The 16,015-nt window shown below is 61.4% G+C and overlaps 1 protein-coding gene across 2 annotated transcripts; it reads right to left on the bottom strand.

Moving 5' to 3' along the window:
• Window positions 1–181: 181 nt before the first annotated feature.
• TRIP13 (thyroid hormone receptor interactor 13) lies at window positions 182–15,955 on the bottom strand. Of its 2 annotated transcripts, XR_007127315.1 has the most exons (13): window positions 15,811–15,955; window positions 15,083–15,248; window positions 13,546–13,675; window positions 12,534–12,589; window positions 11,707–11,797; window positions 10,457–10,529; window positions 7,921–7,984; window positions 7,063–7,149; window positions 6,717–6,823; window positions 4,640–4,793; window positions 2,572–2,685; window positions 1,444–1,511; window positions 182–1,073 (listed from the first exon to the last, which is right to left on the bottom strand). XR_007127315.1 is itself a non-coding variant. In XM_047728934.1 (11 exons), the coding sequence occupies exons 1-11, from the start codon at window positions 15,900–15,902 to the stop codon at window positions 2,584–2,586; spliced, it is 1,122 nt and encodes a 373-aa protein (XP_047584890.1). In that variant the 5' UTR covers window positions 15,903–15,955; the 3' UTR covers window positions 2,571–2,583. The 2 variants fall into 2 exon arrangements, 1 of the variants encoding a protein (XP_047584890.1); XM_047728934.1 differs by lacking the exons at window positions 182–1,073; window positions 1,444–1,511 and having other exon boundaries at window positions 2,571–2,685.
• Window positions 15,956–16,015: the final 60 nt, after the last annotated feature.

Here is a 16,015-nt window from a genome sequence, read left to right as displayed (position 1 = left end):
GCAGGCTCTGGTCTCCAACAGGAGTGGGTCCAGGTTCCGCATCCGGCTCTTGGGTCACCCCCCAAGAGACAGTGGTTCTTATACCCGAGAGCCTGAAACAGGCTAAAAGCTAATAATCGTATGAATAACGTTTCAATAAATCCAGAGCAGTGGGGAGGATAAGAGAATCAGAACGAGAAAATTCTCGGGGAGAAGTTTTAATACTTAAGAAGTTCTGTAACAGAAGAGAACATGTTCCTGAAAAACGTATATAAACCACGAACGTCAAAGCTTAGCAACAGGCAGCCCCAAATACAACCCACGAGACCCAGCCATCAGCCAGTGTCCATGGCCACCGTGACCACACACTTGCACCGCAGGAACCTCGCTGAAGGGACAAAACGACAGGTATGAGTGCCACGTGCTGGGGCCTGTGGCGGATGCCAGGGCGGTGGCCCGCGGTCACCCGGACGGTGAGGCTGCACCTTTCTCACAAATAGCACCGCGACTGATTATTGGGAAAAGTGTTCTACCTGGAATTTCTTTCTCCGTTTCTAGCACATAGGGACAGGATTTCTTAGTCATCGGCCTCTGAAGCGTGTGCAGCGCCCCGCAAACACGGTCAGGTGGGGAAGCTGCCTCTGTCTTCAGCGAGGCCGACGTCTTGATGCCAGGGCTACGTTGTTATTTAAGGCGCTAGGTTCCCCTTTTGTTTCTTAATTACCTACGGTCATTGCCCTTTTCAAACGTTTGTCAGCATTTTCTGCCCAACAGACCAGACACAGGACGGAATGAGCACGTCGGGACAGTCTTTACCGGGACAGAACGCCAACTACCATCCTTCCCAACCGTGGAAGTGACACGTAGACACAGCGCACTTTGTGGAACACCACTTAGCCTCACGGGCTTCTGGCCCTTAGACCGGGGCCGGTGCCGCTGCTCTGAGTGGATGCGTCGCCCGCTGGTCGTGCTCAGAAAGCCGCGGGCGGAGGCCTCAGCTCAAATGCAGACGAGAGCTTCTTCCTCTCTTCAAACTGCTTGTCCACCGCCAGGGACAGGGCCTGCAGGAAGCCCTCGATGGTGACGGTGGGGGCCTGGAAGGACACATGGGCACGTGGGCTGTCCTGGCTTCGGTGGGGCCACTGGCCAGCACCCCTGCACGCGGACAGCAGCAGGGCGCAGCCCCAGCACAGGGCAAGCGGGGCGCCGCTGAGGGCTGCTGTGTGCGAGCAGCCTCGGGGGAGCCCGGGGAGGGCCCGGGGTGGGCTCTCCATGAGCCCTGGGAGCTGTGTGAGGCCCCAGCGGGGCCGAGTCCTCCTCCTACCCAGGAGCCCCCAACTTAGCACGGAGACAAATCGGGTTCCCAGCCACATTCTGTGTGGCTCCCAGTGAGGCCACAGCCTGTCCCACAGAGAGTTGTGGGGACAGCGGCGTGCGGGAGGCGGGGAAGCTGCGGGGACTCACCTGGACGACAGCGCGTGAGCCAGGAAAGGGAGTTTCTTAGGACGCGGCCGCTGAGACCCTCACTCTTCCTGTGAACAGAGCCGCGTTTGGGGACGGTTTCAGGCCAGTTCCCTCATCTCTGAGTGTCCCCTCCCTTGCGGCTGGTCTCCCCCAGTCTTCCGTGGCCGTCCTAGCGCAACCCCGGCCTCGGAGTGCACACAGCATGGGCGGGCACGTGGCCTGCAGCGCGGCTCCCCCAGGGACGGGCTGGTCCGCGTCAGTTTCCGTGTCCGTGTCTGAGCGGCCTCCCTGCCCATCTCAACCAGTTTAAACCTTTTCAGCAGATTATCCAAAAAAATAACCTGTTCTTCAGGCTATCCGGAAGGTTCAAGACCTTCCACAAGCCTCACAGCTGCAGACTGAGGTTCAAAGCCTCTGGTCAGAACGCCACCTGGAGACGGCCTGCCACCCGCTGGCCTCTGCGGTCAGACCACGGCTGGGGAGCCCTGCACACATGGCACCGTGGCGATCCCCGTCCTCTCCCAGTTACCCAAATTCTGACCTTGGAGGCTCGTTCCATCTCCCCACCTCCCTCCTCACGCTCCTGGGCACCCACGCCATCTGAGAGGCGACGGTGCTGTGGGCTGTGGCTCCTGCACGCCAGCGGCTGTCCCCACGGTGCCGGGGCTGCCCATCCGGCCGCCCGGGGCCAGGAGCCCTGCGCTCTGTGTTACTCCCCGGAGCCCCAAGCATAGTGCTCCGATGGTCGGCACTCAGACAGAAGCTTCCAGGCTTTTCCCTCCTGCACGTCTGTGCAACGCGAAACAAAGACCATTTAAGGAGTCACCAGTGCGTCAAGACAGCCTTAATGTGAATGTCTTGTCTTTTCAGAGAGAAGCACAGCACGGTTTTTCTGTTTTCTAAAGCCGCCTCTGGGAGGGCAGCTGCCCCACACCCTCTGGCCAGGAACCCGGGGCCGGGGTGGCGGAGGGCCCTGGAAGTCCTCCGGCACATATGCGACACACGCCTCCAGAACCAATTCCCTGTCCTGCGACCCGCACCGCTAGCCCAGGCCGCACAGTCGGCTACAACCGCCCATCACCGCGACAGACGCGCTTCTCTGGTTACAGACACGAAGTCAACTCACACCTTGAATTTCACTCAAAAGGGAGGCTCAAACTTCGACACGTTGTTTCGATGAAGCCGATCATCTCCAAGCTCCCGGAGGGTCAGCAGCTGCTGGCGAGGGTAGATGATCTGGCACTGGGGACGGAGACAAGGGCGTCAGTGCCAGGCCCACGTGCATGCCGTCAGCCACGGCGACAGTCCCCAGAGGGTGGGCAGCCATATTCCCGCTCGCAGAAACGCAGGCACAGAAGGCCCGGACACAGGCCGCTCCTTCGCTCACACGCGTGCCCCTGCTCCGTCCAACGCAGGTGAGGAACGCAAACGGCAAAACACATCTCAGAGACGGGCCGCAAACCCGGCCTCTCCGTGTTTGTCGGTCAGGATGTGTCTTCACGTGTCAGGGAAGGGAGTGGCGGCTGTGGAGGCTGAAGCTGCTGATGGGTTTCAGTGGTTCAGCACAGCCCCGTGCAGCAGAGTCGGGCCCAGAAACCGGACTCGGCCCTGCCTCTCAAAGGACAGTCTCCGCTGGATGTTTTAAGATCAGGCTGTTGTGTGGGGCAACGGCACAGCCCCGAGGCTGGATCTGGGCCCTGAGTTCCTGCCCAGGCCCCGTGTCTGCACGTGCGACCCTCTGCCAAGGGGCCGCGTTCACAGGTCAGGGTGCTCAGTGACCGCTACCCAAATGACTTCGAACATGAACTCTTTCGACTCAGAAACCAGGAAAGAACACAGACGACAATTGGCTTTCTCTGTACATTCTGGAGGTGTGGGGATGGTTGTGGGAAATTTAAAATATAGGGTTTGTGTGGGAGGATTCTCAGCTTTCTAGGGACAGTCCCTCAGACTCCCTGCGACTGCCCCCAACCCCCCCCAGCGACACAGGCCACCCAGGCGCACACCAGAAACTGCCAGGGTCCTGACAGGGAGCAGGCCAGTCACGAGCGACAGCCGTCAGGACTGGCCAGATCTCCACTACGTCATCGGACATCTGAATTTCCTGTAACCACCTAAGAAACACCCCCACCCCACACTCCGAGCTCCCAGAAAAAGGTCTGTTATGTTTGGCTAAACGTGAGAACGTCTCCTGGATGCAAGGCCCAGTGTGAGCACGACGGCCGGGAGGATCCCATCACCCTGACTTCTCAGCAGCGACGCTTTCGGGAGTTCTCTCGGGACCCCGCGTCAGAGCTCCACACCACCGAACAGCAGGATGGGATGCAGCCGCCACGACCAGTCCTCCCACCCCCGTCACAAGCTGTGGCATCCTCGCTGAGGGCATCAGGCATCCTCCTCGAGGCCAGGCAGCGGGAAAGCCCACCCTCACCTCCCGGTTACAGAGACACCAGCACCACCACCACGCACGTCCGCCTGCCGGCCAGCTCGCCCCCTGCACAACTCCCAGACTCCACGGTGTGAGGAGTGTGAACCCCGCAGCAGGTACCATCTGCCTTGAGCTCGCTGTGCCCATGCCAGAGCTCCTAGCACCCGGGCACGTGGCCCGTCCCCGCTGAACTCGTTCACACGAGATTGAGTGTTATCGTGCTCACGGCTGCTCTCAGGAAACAGGACCAAAGGGACATCAACACTGCAGCCAATGACAGCCTGTAAATGACCACCTCCTCAGGATGAACTTCCTAGCAACTAGGACCTCCAGCCCCGATGACCTCCCTGCAAACGACGACCACCCGTCAGGTCTCCCCGTGAGCTGCGACTCCGGCCTGGATGACTCCCCGTGAGCTATGACCTCCAGTCAGGTCTCCCTGTGAAGGCGCCCTCCAGTCAGGAGGTCTCCCTGTGGACCAGCACACGCCGGCAGGCTACTGCAGCCGTACCCCCGCCACTCATCCCTTGCGGGCCGGTAGACCAAATGGTCATGATTATCGTTTTGTGCCAAAAGCACAAGAACACTGAGTCGGCAGCCGCAGTTTCAACTAACAGCTCCGCCCACCAGCACAGCTGCAGCTTCCGGCCAGAGACCGTAGCGCCACACTCGGGGCCCTCCAGGCCGCAGTGAGCTATCCTGAGCTGCGCCAGGGAGGGCAAAACCAAGAAGACTCGGCGGCGAGAGGTGTGAGGAGACACCCAGCACCTTCATCAGTTCCTCCAAGCAGGACAGGTAGATTTTGAAGATGGCTGCCGCAGAGGGCGGCCCGATGTACTGCCTGATGTCAGCCCTGTCCACGAAGGCCACGTCGATCCGCTCCGTGATGTTGGACGTGGTCAGAATCACCACATTGCAGTGCCTAAAAGCAGAAGAGCGCGGGTCAGCCCCCAACTGCCTCAGTGACTCCCTCGCGCTCTGTCCCGTGAAGCTTCTGGCGTTCGGCCAGCGTCCTAGCCGGCGACAAGGTCTTCCGAGGCTCGCACCGGAGTGCCTGTGGGATCCCAACGCCCACCAGGCGCTCCTGACTGCCACACAGTGCACCAAGCAGACCCTGTGCTCCTCAGCCTTCCAGAAAGTTCTCCTAGACTCCCACTTCCTTGTTCCCTCCCCTCCCTCAACCGTGGCGCGGTGTAACTCTGACTCGCGTGCAGAGTCCCGATGGCCGCATCCGCCTGCCAGGGCGGCCCCGGTGACTGCCCTGCACGCGGCTCTCGCACCCCCGTGCACCGCGGAGCTAAACTGCTGATCCCGGCCACCAGCTGCTCTCCCCTTTAGCTTCTAAGCTCTGGGCGAGAGCACGCGGCTGCCTTGCCGCTCACTGACGTGCACCAGCACAGAGCAGGCCCAAGGCACCCTGGGGCACACGCTTCCCAGCCCGGGGGGCTCAGGGGTGCGGATGCAGCAGGGCTCCCCCGGGGCCCGTGGTGGGCACACACAACAGGCCGCAGGAAGCTACCTGGCCGGGGGAACCCCTGGAAGGGCCAGGTTTCACCTGGTGTCTGGCAATAGGTGCACAGCACAGGGTGAGCAGGAGCGAGCCATGGAGGGGTGGGGAGTGCAGGGGTCTTAGGAGCCCAGGGCGTCAGAGCCACACAAAGGCAGGCCTGGAAAGGCCGTCTTGAGGAGCCTGGACAGGGAGCGTGAAGGGGGACAGGAAAGCACGAGGGAAACCAGAGGCCCACGTGTCTCCCTCCCCTCCTGAGCCCACAGCTGGGGCAACAGGAAGGGGTTGGGCTCGAGCAGTGTTGTATGACGAAGCCGTCCCTGCGGCAGGAACCCTGGAAATGGGGGCTTCGGAGCTGAGCGACTGCTCTGGGGGTGCTGGACACCTGGTCCAGGTGGCCCCGCAGGCCTCGGATGGGTGAGCAACAGAGGAGGGGAGAAGGCCAGGCACGGGCTGCCCAGGCTGCCCGAAGAGAGGAGAGGAGAGGAGAGGCCGGCGGCAGAAACTGAGGTGGTCTGGGAGTGGAGGGTCAGATGCTGTAGAAAACTCCGGAGGGAGCACGGCCTGCCGGTGAAGGCGCAGGAGCAGAAGCCGGGAGGAGGAGCACGGGCAGGGCCGGCAGCAGGGTGGGAGGAAGCGGCCCCCCCCAGCCAGCCCGGAGAGCCGCGTCTGGGGAAGTCAGAGCCTCTCGGTGGTGAAACTACACCAAAGGCTTGGGGAACGGCCCTTAGCGAATTCAGTTCCCCGCGAGTCCGCATGCAGTAAGCTCCCTTCCGAACGCTGCGCTGGGGTCCAGCACCCTTGGTGCAGAACAGCACCCAGGACTGTGGGAGCTGTGAGTGCGGAGCGGCCGGCGCAACACTGCAGAGGACGCAGAGGGGCTCTGGTCTGCGCACTGCTTCCTTGGGAGTCCGCTTACTAGGAGTCACTCCTCCAGGCCGGACCAGCCTAGGCTACACTGACCACAGGCTCCGGACCTGCAAGGCTGGGCTGTGCCACAGGGAGTCTGGCCCCACGAAGGGTGGCAGGTGACGCGCACCCGCCCGTCACAGCCCCTCAGCACCAACGAGCTTGCGCGGTGCGAGTTTCACTCCGTCCCGCGCTTCTCCGTGGCACGGAGTCTCCAGCACAAGCAGGTTCTGCGCTATGACTTCGGTGGCTCAAAGTCCTGAACCGCTCCGGGTCGCGGCGGGCACACGCACGGCCTTGGCCGGCCGAGGCAGAGCGGACGTGGCGGCAGCCGAGCTTCCAGTCAGAGGAACCGGAAGGAAGGTCTCGCATGCAGGCGCCTCCCACCCTCGTGCAGCTTCTCACGCGAGGCCCCCGGGTCAGCATTACCTCTTGATCTGATCGATCTGGGTCAGGACGGCATTGACCACGCGTATGGCGTCCGAAGGCTCGGTGCCGGCCCTACAGGCGTTGCGGGCAGCCGTGAGGCTCTCCACCTGCGGGGATGGACAACAGGTGGCACAGGGCAGTGCCTGGCCCCACGGGCCGCCAACAGCTGCACCGACCGAGCCCGCGGGGAGCAAGTGAAGGGGTGTGTGTGAGCCCGCGGAGCCAGAAGCCGGTCGCGCGGGAGGCCGAGGGCGAGCGCGTGGCGGGACTGGGGCTGGGCAGAGGCCGGGCTGAGCCAGGGCTGGGATTTGCTTCAGTCACAGGTGTGACGGCCACATGCACGTACCTCGTCAATCAGCACAAACACCAGGGCGTCCTTGTCGTCGATCAAGTCCTGAATCTTCTGGAACATCTTCGTTACCAGCTTGCCGCTCTGGAAGCAGAACACCCCTCTGGTGGCGGCTTGCGCTCATCAGGCTGCCTGGTGCTCACACGCACCCGCGGTCCCCGCCCAGCCACAGTCTGGGCCCCCCGTCTCCGGACAGCCCCAGGAGAAACCCTGAACCCAGGAAGCCAGGGCCACATGGGAGGAGGCTGACCCACATGCCACCTTGCCCTGCTCCACGCGCAGGGACAGTGCGCCTGAGCCCGCACCGGCTCTGCTCCGGGCCGTCTGGCACAGGCGTCTCCCACTTGGCGCACTTCCTCCTTACCCTTCCCCGCCGTCCCATGACCGGGAACAGACGGGTCAGACGCAAACACACAGACAGCAGGCACGCGCCTTACGAGTGCTCCCTGTCCTGGCTCACTGCCCACCGGACGATCTCCTTGACACAGCGGCCCGGGCGGCGTTCTGTGCGGAGGGGCACCTACCACGTCACCTGGGCCGAGTGGCGCGATTCTAAGACAGCAAAGAGGCTCAGGGCCCTGAGGGCGTGCTCAGTGGAGGCTGTGGCCCTCGCTAGAGCTGAGAGTCTGTCCCACCTCAGAGTATGGCTGTGACCAGCCGAGGAACCTCTCAGGCCTCACACTATTCCCAGGGAAACGCTTAGCTCCAGAACTTCCCTCTGACCCTGAAGTCAGCCACGCTGTCACGTGGTACCTATTTCCCACGTTCTCGGAGGAGACATTTGGGCCCGTACAGGGGCCGTGTCCGCCCGCACGGCTGGCGAGCCTGTGTAGCAGAAGTCACGCTGACACTTACTTCCGAGAACCACTTGGAAAAGAGACTGTGGCTGTTTATTTCAATCAGCTGGCCGTACCGGTACCTGGGAGGAGAAAACAGAGTTAGGACGGTCGGTTCACAAATCGGGTACCCCTGGGCAGCCGCTCCTTCTTTAGCACGGCCTGCTCACTGGTTAAGTCGCGCTACCTAGCGGAGCTCCTGGTAATCCTGAGTCACCTCGAGATGACGCGAGGGCTCAAGTAATTATGAAAACCTATTGGTGTGAAGCCAGGGGTCCCGAGCGAAGTGAACGCAGGCTTCTGGATAACATCTTCACTTGGATCAGAACGAGAGTAAACTCCCTCACCTCTAACCTACCCGTGATCCACAGCCCTAATGCGGTGAGAAGAATCACCAGCAGCCACGAGGCAGGCAAGACAAATCGTACTCGTCGTAAGTCTTGGATGGAGCCGAACATGCTCTCCTCCTTCTCTAAAACCGCCACGAGCGGGACAATGTTTCCCAGCACACAGCGATGTCCTGAGCCCCCGAGGGAAGCTCAGCACACGCGGCCGGAAACCTGCGCACACGGGAGTCCGCACGAGGAAAATCATCATGCTCAAACCATTACACTTGGCTTTCCGTTTGCTAATTCTTTTTCCGAAAGAGGGAAGGGGAGAGACAACCTAACGAAATCAAGATCGGGTCGAATATGAGTTTAATTCTAAAGCCTTCTGACGAGATGAGCACCGAAGGCTCGCTAAGGTTTCCTTTCACAACTTCTAAGCCAAAAACTAAACGCGCGTTTTCAGATGTGCTTTAGAGAGCGGTGCTTCTTGTAGTAACACGTTCAGCCTCCGCTGTCTTAGGAAACCGCCCCGAGATCTTTAAAACGCGGTGCACTCAGGAGGACCAGACAAGCCCCCTGCCAAGCACAGACAAGGGTGCAGACACACAGCAATTTCCCAACCTAAAAGCCCCAGGGGACGCGTCTGAGAAGCAGCGCGACAGAGTAATGTGGGCCTCACGGAGTCTCTCCTCTGAAGTTGCACTGAGCAACGAGCGCGAGTAACCCTCCGCATCGACCAGAAAATGAGACAAAAATCACAACGGTGTCTGGAAGGGACTGGCCGGCAGGCATGGACGACTGTCACCCCACATGGGATGTGACGGAGCCCTACAGCTGCTTGTGCTCTCTGCCTGCGGTCCCTGCCAACCACAACTCCCAACACATGTGTAGCCACTACGCCAACTTGGACCCAGAGTCCCGAGTTCAAGGAGCCTGAGGCAGTGGAGGCTGCAGGTAAGCTCTAGGGGACGCGGAGACGCAGGAAGAAAACTCCAGCAACCATCTCAGGGTCCTTCTGGGTCTTTCCTGAACACTCAGGCACGTGACAAAACGGAAATCCCATGAGGCTGGGGAGCCGTGAGCCGCACGGTTCCAGGTGTTCGCAGCTGGGAAGTTCACGTTCCCAACGGCCAAGCTGGACGGGACCCGCTCTGACTGGGGCGCTCCATGGAGATCCCGGAAGGGCCTCACTTCCACCTTCAGTGTAGACTCCTCTCCAGCAAGGCTTGAAATCGCGCTGGGTCGCGGGAATGCCCAGCAGAAGGCCAGCCAACAGAAACAAGGTCTGCATTCAATCGGAGCTTCGCTGACCGGACCAGAAGCCAAAACGGACCCCGAGGCAGGAGAGCCGCCAGCTGCAGACTCGGAACGGATGACAGCGAGGGGACCAGCAGGGAAGAAGGAGACACCGCGGCTGCTCGCCGGCTGGAGTGCTTCAGCAAGCGCAAGGCGTCGGAGAATGGGAAAGGATAAAAGGAAGCAAGTGGAACCTTCAGAGGAGAAAAATAAATAAACTCTCGAAAGAAGATGCTCCTGGACAGAATTAAAAGCAGATTAGAGGGGCGCCTGGGTGGCTCAGTTGTTGGACGTCTGCCTTGGGCTCAAGCCATGGTCCTGGATCGAGCCCCACGCGGGGCTCCCTGCTTGGTGGGAGCCTGCTCCTCCCGCCCCCCTCCCCTGCTTATGTTCTCTCTCTCGCTGTGTCTCTCTGCCAAATACAATCTTAAAAAAAAAAAAGATTAGATATTTCGGAAAACGGCTCAAAACGGAACAGAAAAATTTTTAGAATTCAGGTTCTAGACCTGGAAAGAACAAAAAGCACGATCAGTGGCCTGTGGAGCATCAGGAAATTGAATGTGCACGTAAACGGGTCCTCAGAAAGTGGGGTGGGGGAGGCTGAAGCACCAGCCACGTGGTGTCTAACGCGAGCAGCCAGCCGGAGCTCCGGGAGAGACAGCACGAGCAGCATCCAAGCGTCCCGTCCCCGAGGGCAGAAACGCGTCACCAGAAAGACCACGTGCTCACTGTGAAGCAAGTGCCACCAGCTCAAGAAGACTGAGCCCCTAACTCGGCACGGCCGGGCACGGAGCCGGTGCGTCACCTGACTCGGGGCACAGCGACTCCGTACGGAGCCAAGGGAAATCGCGAGAAAGTAAAACACCTCCGGGCCGCAAACGAGAAGCCATCGGTCCTGCCGCTCTCCCTCCTCGGATCATCAGACGTTACCTGCTCGAGAGCCTAATGGTCAGCTTCTGGGCTAAGGCTTTACACAGGGAGGTCTTCCCAGTTCCCGGAGGACCTGCAACAGAACCGAGAACGTGTTACGCCAGCGTGCCAACAGCTGTCTTCAAACAGGCCGCGCGCTCCGGCCGGCACACAAGGCAGGCAGCAGGACTCGGCGCAACAGACGCTGGTCCCCGAGCGCTGCAGACTGACGAGGTCCCCCCGCGGCGCGAGTGCCGGCCAACATGAGCAACACGCTTCGCGGGTCTATCCCTTTTCCTCCTCCTCTGGTCTCCACTCCTACACCCCAGACACAGCATCACCTCCCGGCACGGGGGTCCCCTTGGCACCCCGAGCGAGTGCTCTATCTCCTGGTCGGCACCGACACCCTCGCCGTCCCCACAGGTCCTCTACATGACCCACTGGGACCTTGCGAGAGGTCCAACACCTCTCACAACAGTCACTTCCCCACGGCCCACGCTACACCAGAATGGCAGCAGGTGGGGGCCCCTGCCCCGTGGGCCATTCGGCACAGAGCCTGGCGGCCCAACACACAGACCTCCCGGGTCTGTCCGGACACGCAGGCACCTTCGCTCCGACTTTCTGTGCACGCTCTTGATAATGAAAACAACAGCAGCACGTAACTGTGGCGGCGGAGAAAACGTGCTATTCCGCCGGTTGAACACTACGGTCGCCTACCCAGAACCAAGGACGGCGGCCGCCGGTTGAACACTACGGTCGCCTACCCAGAACCAAGGACGGCGGCGCGTGGAGCAGGTCTGCTGCTGCTCGGGGGCGCGGCGGCCTACAGCAGAACCAGGGAAGGAGCTAACTACTTCGCACCCCGCTTCACTGCAGGGCTCCCTCGACTGCCTTCTGACCGGTGACATTAAGGACAAGCCCAGGCTCTCTTTGGAGACGATGCAACAGAGCACGGTTGTCGCGCTTTGCTCCAAAGATGCTACAGAGAAGCGCGAGGTGGTTTCCGCCCCAAGGCTTGTAGGAACCCGTGGGCATTAGGCAGTTACTTGACAAGTTGGAGGATAACGTAGAGAAGTCACCGGGCGGCGACTGGGGGTGGCCAAGTGAAGGGCCAAGCGCAAGGTGAGCTGTACCGGCTTCCCAGGGGGGGACCCTCTAGGACAGCTCCGGCTGCATCAGAACACAACGTGAGTTCTCGAAGGCCGGCGGGACACGTATAGAGGCCCCCATTCATGTCTGTGTTGTTTAAGGAATGACCCCCTGCGCCTTACCGTGCAGCAGCACCACCCGGTTCCAGGCGATGAGGTTGCTGTCGACGTTCTTGTCTGAGAACAGCAGAGTCGTCGTCACGTAATCCAGGAGCTGCGTGAAGACAGGCGGATGCAGTCACCGGTGCTGATGGGGCAGCGGCCCCCCGCGGAGGCGCTGCTGGAGCTCGTGCCCGAGGAGGGGCATTGGCACCGGGCCGCCCCTCAGAAGCTGCCCGCAGCAGTGGACGGACGCCTCCTAAGAAACTCACAGCGTGAGGACAGGCTGGCCGCTACTACCGTTTAACCAAAAATAAAGGGCGACACGAGGGCCTCTTCCTAAAAGTATCAAGATCATACAAAAGGACAAGACTTGGCATGTGCTAAGTGTCTCGTGCCTCGGGGACAACACAGCGGGGGGCAAGTGGCAGCACTGGGGCCCCGGACAGAGGCCACGACTGTTCTCGCAGCCTGGGGGGCTGCAGGGTGGGCCTCCAGGGTCCCCCGCAGCACGCAGGACCCTTCCCCTCGAAGAGGGTTCCGACGAGCTGGTGCTTGCTCAGACATGCCCGCCTGCTCCATCGGCCCCCTGGCCCTGCCTCTCCAGGCCTGATGGGTTCCTAAGAGCACGGTCCAATCACGCTTGTCTCACACCGGGCACCTTTCTCCCCCCAGGGACCAGCTCTGCTGGGGAGCAACCCTAGAGGACAGGTATGCAGGACACGGGCTGCTGCTGGCCTGAGTTCCCAAAGCCTATTTGAGTCCGAGGGCTCCGAGATGCTGGAGAAGACAGTACGGTGGGTCCCAGCTCCAACAAGCGGCCCTCTGAGAAAATGGCACACACAACTTACATGAGATTTGACTTCCACGTCATATACCAGGCTGTCCCAAAGCCCGTGGAATTCAGCTGGGAGAGAATAAAACAGAAACCCGATTTTAGGAAAACAGGCATTACACTGGCCCCAGAGACCGGCTCTGAGCCACTGACACAGTCCACTGTTCCACACGTGGCCGGCTCAGACTCTCATTACAGTCAAGCTAAATTTTTAAATTTTTTCTTAATGTTGGAATTCTTCTAAGTTTTTCTTAATTTATCTGACAGAGATCACAGGTCGGCAGAGAGGCAGGCAGAGAGAGAGGGGGAAGCAGGTTCCCCGCTGAGCAGAGAGCCCGATGTGGGTGTGGGGCTCGATCCCAGGACCCTGAGATCATGACCTGAGCCGAAGGCAGAGGCTTAACCCCCTGAGCCACCCAGGCGCCCTGGATTTGAGTTCTTAAAATTAAAGATGCCGAGTAATTGCCAGTCACGTAACTTTCGACAGGTAACTAAATGGGGCACAGAGACAGTTTCTTGTCATGCTACCACGTAACTACCGTTTGTGGACCCACACTTCTGCCACCAGCACAGACCCAGACCCACCACTCACCCCGGCCAGCACTTGGGCAGGGCAGCGAAAGGTCTAGACCAGCTGTCAGGACCTCAGACGTAGCCCCAAGGACTGGCTTCACCCCAGGACTCTGCCTGCTAGAACATGGCCAAGTCCTTGGAGAAGCAAAGAAAAGGCAGGAGGAAGGAGTGGCCCAGCAGGTGATCCGCTGGGCAGGGAAGAACACCTTCTTCTTTTTCTCAGTTAGCACCATCTTAGAGGGCCCTGCCTGAAGGAACGCAGCCGTACAGCGGGGATCTCCACGTCCCTCTTCTGCGACCCGCTTTCCATCTCACAGGAAACGAGACATGCTGAAGCCTCCAGACAGATGGACCAACACAAAGTCCTCAGTTAACGGACGTGGAGAGCCCGGGCCGCATGCCCACGTCTGCCCTTGTGTGTCGGGTGTGGCCCGCCCGCCCTCGCTGTCACACACCTGCAGGCAGGACCCAGTGGCTTGCCGCAGTGATGTTCTCCGTCTCCTCCTCCAGAGTCTCACTGCTGGGGCCGCCCTCGTTCAGCTGGAAGACGTGCAGCGCGACTGCGCAGGCGCCCAGATCGATGGGCTGCGGTGAGAAGGGACACCAAATAGATCCCCACAAACTGCAAACAACTCACCCTGACTCGAGCCATCAAAGTTAGACGGTAACGTCCAAAAACAACCATCAAACACGCACGTCAGAAACCAGTTCCTAGACCAGGTACAAAAATCTATGGTGCTCAGGTTTGGTGTCAGCACTTTCTTAAACACCCCTCCCTACCCAAGAAAGGGCTTTCTTATGTGTAACCACGGGAGTCACATGCTTGTTGGAAACACGAGAAACAGAGAATGAAGAACGCCAAAGCCCCCACGTCCGACCTCACCCACGTTTTGGTCGAGGACGTGCCACCGTATTGGCCCGCAGAGGTCTTTGAGCGCAGCGTTCCGTCAGCAGGGCTCGGAAACGTTTTCCGCCCGCAGACAGGGACCTCGCACGCGCTTTCCCACAGCCCTGCCGCACGGGTGGACGGGGCGGACGGAGCGCTCCCGTAGCCAGAGCCTGAGTGACGGATGACTGACGCATCCCACACCACCAGCCAGTAACGACGCGCGTAAGCCACCACTCACGTAACTTCACAAAATCACAGAAACGCGGTGAGCATTCTCCCAGGGGAACCCGCAGAGTCCCAGTTGAGAGCGTTAAGATGTCTGATGGCTCTGGTTAGCCCGCGCTGCCTCCGTCTGCGGAAAGCCACTGTGCTCCCTTCAGGCTGGCCCAAACCAGGTGGGACGGACAAAGCGGACCAGGCCACCAGCGCTAGTCCCCGCGCAGCAACGGAGGGGCCACCTTGCACGCACAATCTCAGTGCCGGGGCAACTCTTCCAGACGGGCTCTTTAGGAGACACGAACCACGGAGACACCGGTGACGCATGTCCCAGACAGACACCGGGGTTGTTCTCAAAGGGACAGAAACGCCCCGACGAACCCACCCTGTCACAGAGCTGGTGGCAAGGCAGTCCACAGGGTGGGCCAGAGGCGGACCCCCAGAAGGAAAGCCCCTCTCTGCAGCCGCACCCCTGCCTCTATGGCCCTCCGCTCCTGGAGCACGCCAGTCGCCGACCTCAAGAGCGGGGAGCGGGCAGGGGACTCTCAGCAGCAGAGCCCACCACCCCACTGCCTACAGCCGGCCTCTGCTTCCCTCCGTCCCCCAACTGTGCCGCGGGCGCCCGGACGCGGGCGCGTCTACTCGCAGCCCCTGGCCTTTCCTAGAGCCGCTGCCCGTCTGACAAGCCAACAGGCAAGCCGGCCGTTTCCGACCACAGACCAGCAAAGCAGCAGGTACACGTCCAAGATGCGTCTTCGCTTCCGTGCGTTCTCGGAGGCAAAGTCTGCTCCCAACGTGCGGCGCGAGCGCACCCAGGAACCCGAGGTCAAGACCGCGCACGCCACGGACGGAGCCAGCCAGGAGCCCTCCGCACGGTGGACCAGTACCTGTGGGTCTTTCGCCTTCAACTCCGTGTCAACGATGGCCACGGACTGCACGTTCCTGGTCAGAAAAGGCTCGTCGAACTCGGTCCACGTGTAGTCTCCAAACACGATGTTATGTCTGTTGAGCAGCTTCCGGACGCTCTGCTTTATGTCTTCCTTCTTCGCGGTGCTGGGACAGCGGACGGGAAGACCAACGCTCAGATGGGCGCGGGACTGCAGCCCGAGCTGCCCCAGACCGCGCCGCAGCAATGGCGCCCGCTCCGCCAGCTGACCAGAAGGTGGATCAGCACTCCCGGTGCCCGGGACCAGGCCTGGAGGCTGAGTCAGCACCCACAGTGCCGGGACCGGTGGGGACATGGGGCCGGCAGACGGACACTCAGGACCGGGCATGGACTGGGCACCGGGGACCGGGCGGGACGGTGGGCCGGCACCCGGACTCTGACGACCCTGAGCGGAAGGACAACCCCCCCCCCCCCCCCCACAGAGCCCGGGAGGTCCTGGCGCAGGAGCCCGAGGCCTTGGACGCTCCTGGGGAAACCCTGAGGCTCTCAGGGCGGCACGGAGACTTCCAGGACCCTCGCTGGCCCTGGGACCCCGGCTCCCTCCTCCCTGCGACCCTCGGCGACCCGGACCGTGCCCCGGAGGCAGGCAGCTCCGGGAGGATCTCCCCCCGCGGCTCCCGTCGGGCGTGGCGAGCCGCCGCGGCCACCGGCCCCCGCCCCGGCGCTCACCTGCCGCCGCGCTGGTGCACCTCCACGTGCACGGTCGGCGCCTCGGCCACGCACGGTAGCGCCTGCTTCAGGTCGCCCACGGCCTCGTCCATGGCGCCGCCGCCGCCGCCGGGAGCCGCGGGGACCCGGCCGGAGCGTGGCCGCCGCCGCCTCCTCGCGCCCCGCGCCGCCGCCGCTGCCGCCGCCCCTGCCGCCGCCCGGGCCG

The sequence above is a fragment of the Lutra lutra genome, chromosome 5, assembly GCF_902655055.1.
Source record: "Lutra lutra chromosome 5, mLutLut1.2, whole genome shotgun sequence".
NCBI classification, from domain to species: Eukaryota; Metazoa; Chordata; class Mammalia; order Carnivora; family Mustelidae; genus Lutra; species Lutra lutra.
The sequence above is the reverse complement of the archived record's forward strand: the minus strand, read 5'-3'. Positions and strand labels throughout refer to the sequence as shown.

Excerpts from the sequence above, each read along its gene's own strand:
- TRIP13 (XM_047728934.1), bottom strand. The coding sequence starts at position 15,902 with ATGGACGAGGCCGTGGGCGACCTGAAGCAGGCGCTACCGTGCGTGGCC. Across the intron at positions 7,985-10,456 it reads ACCATTAGGCTCTCGAGCAG|GTACCGGTACGGCCAGCTGA; the intron begins GTAACGTCTGAT and ends TTCTCCTCCCAG. Across the intron at positions 6,824-7,062 it reads TGTTTGTGCTGATTGACGAG|GTGGAGAGCCTCACGGCTGC; the intron begins GTACGTGCATGT and ends CCATCCCCGCAG.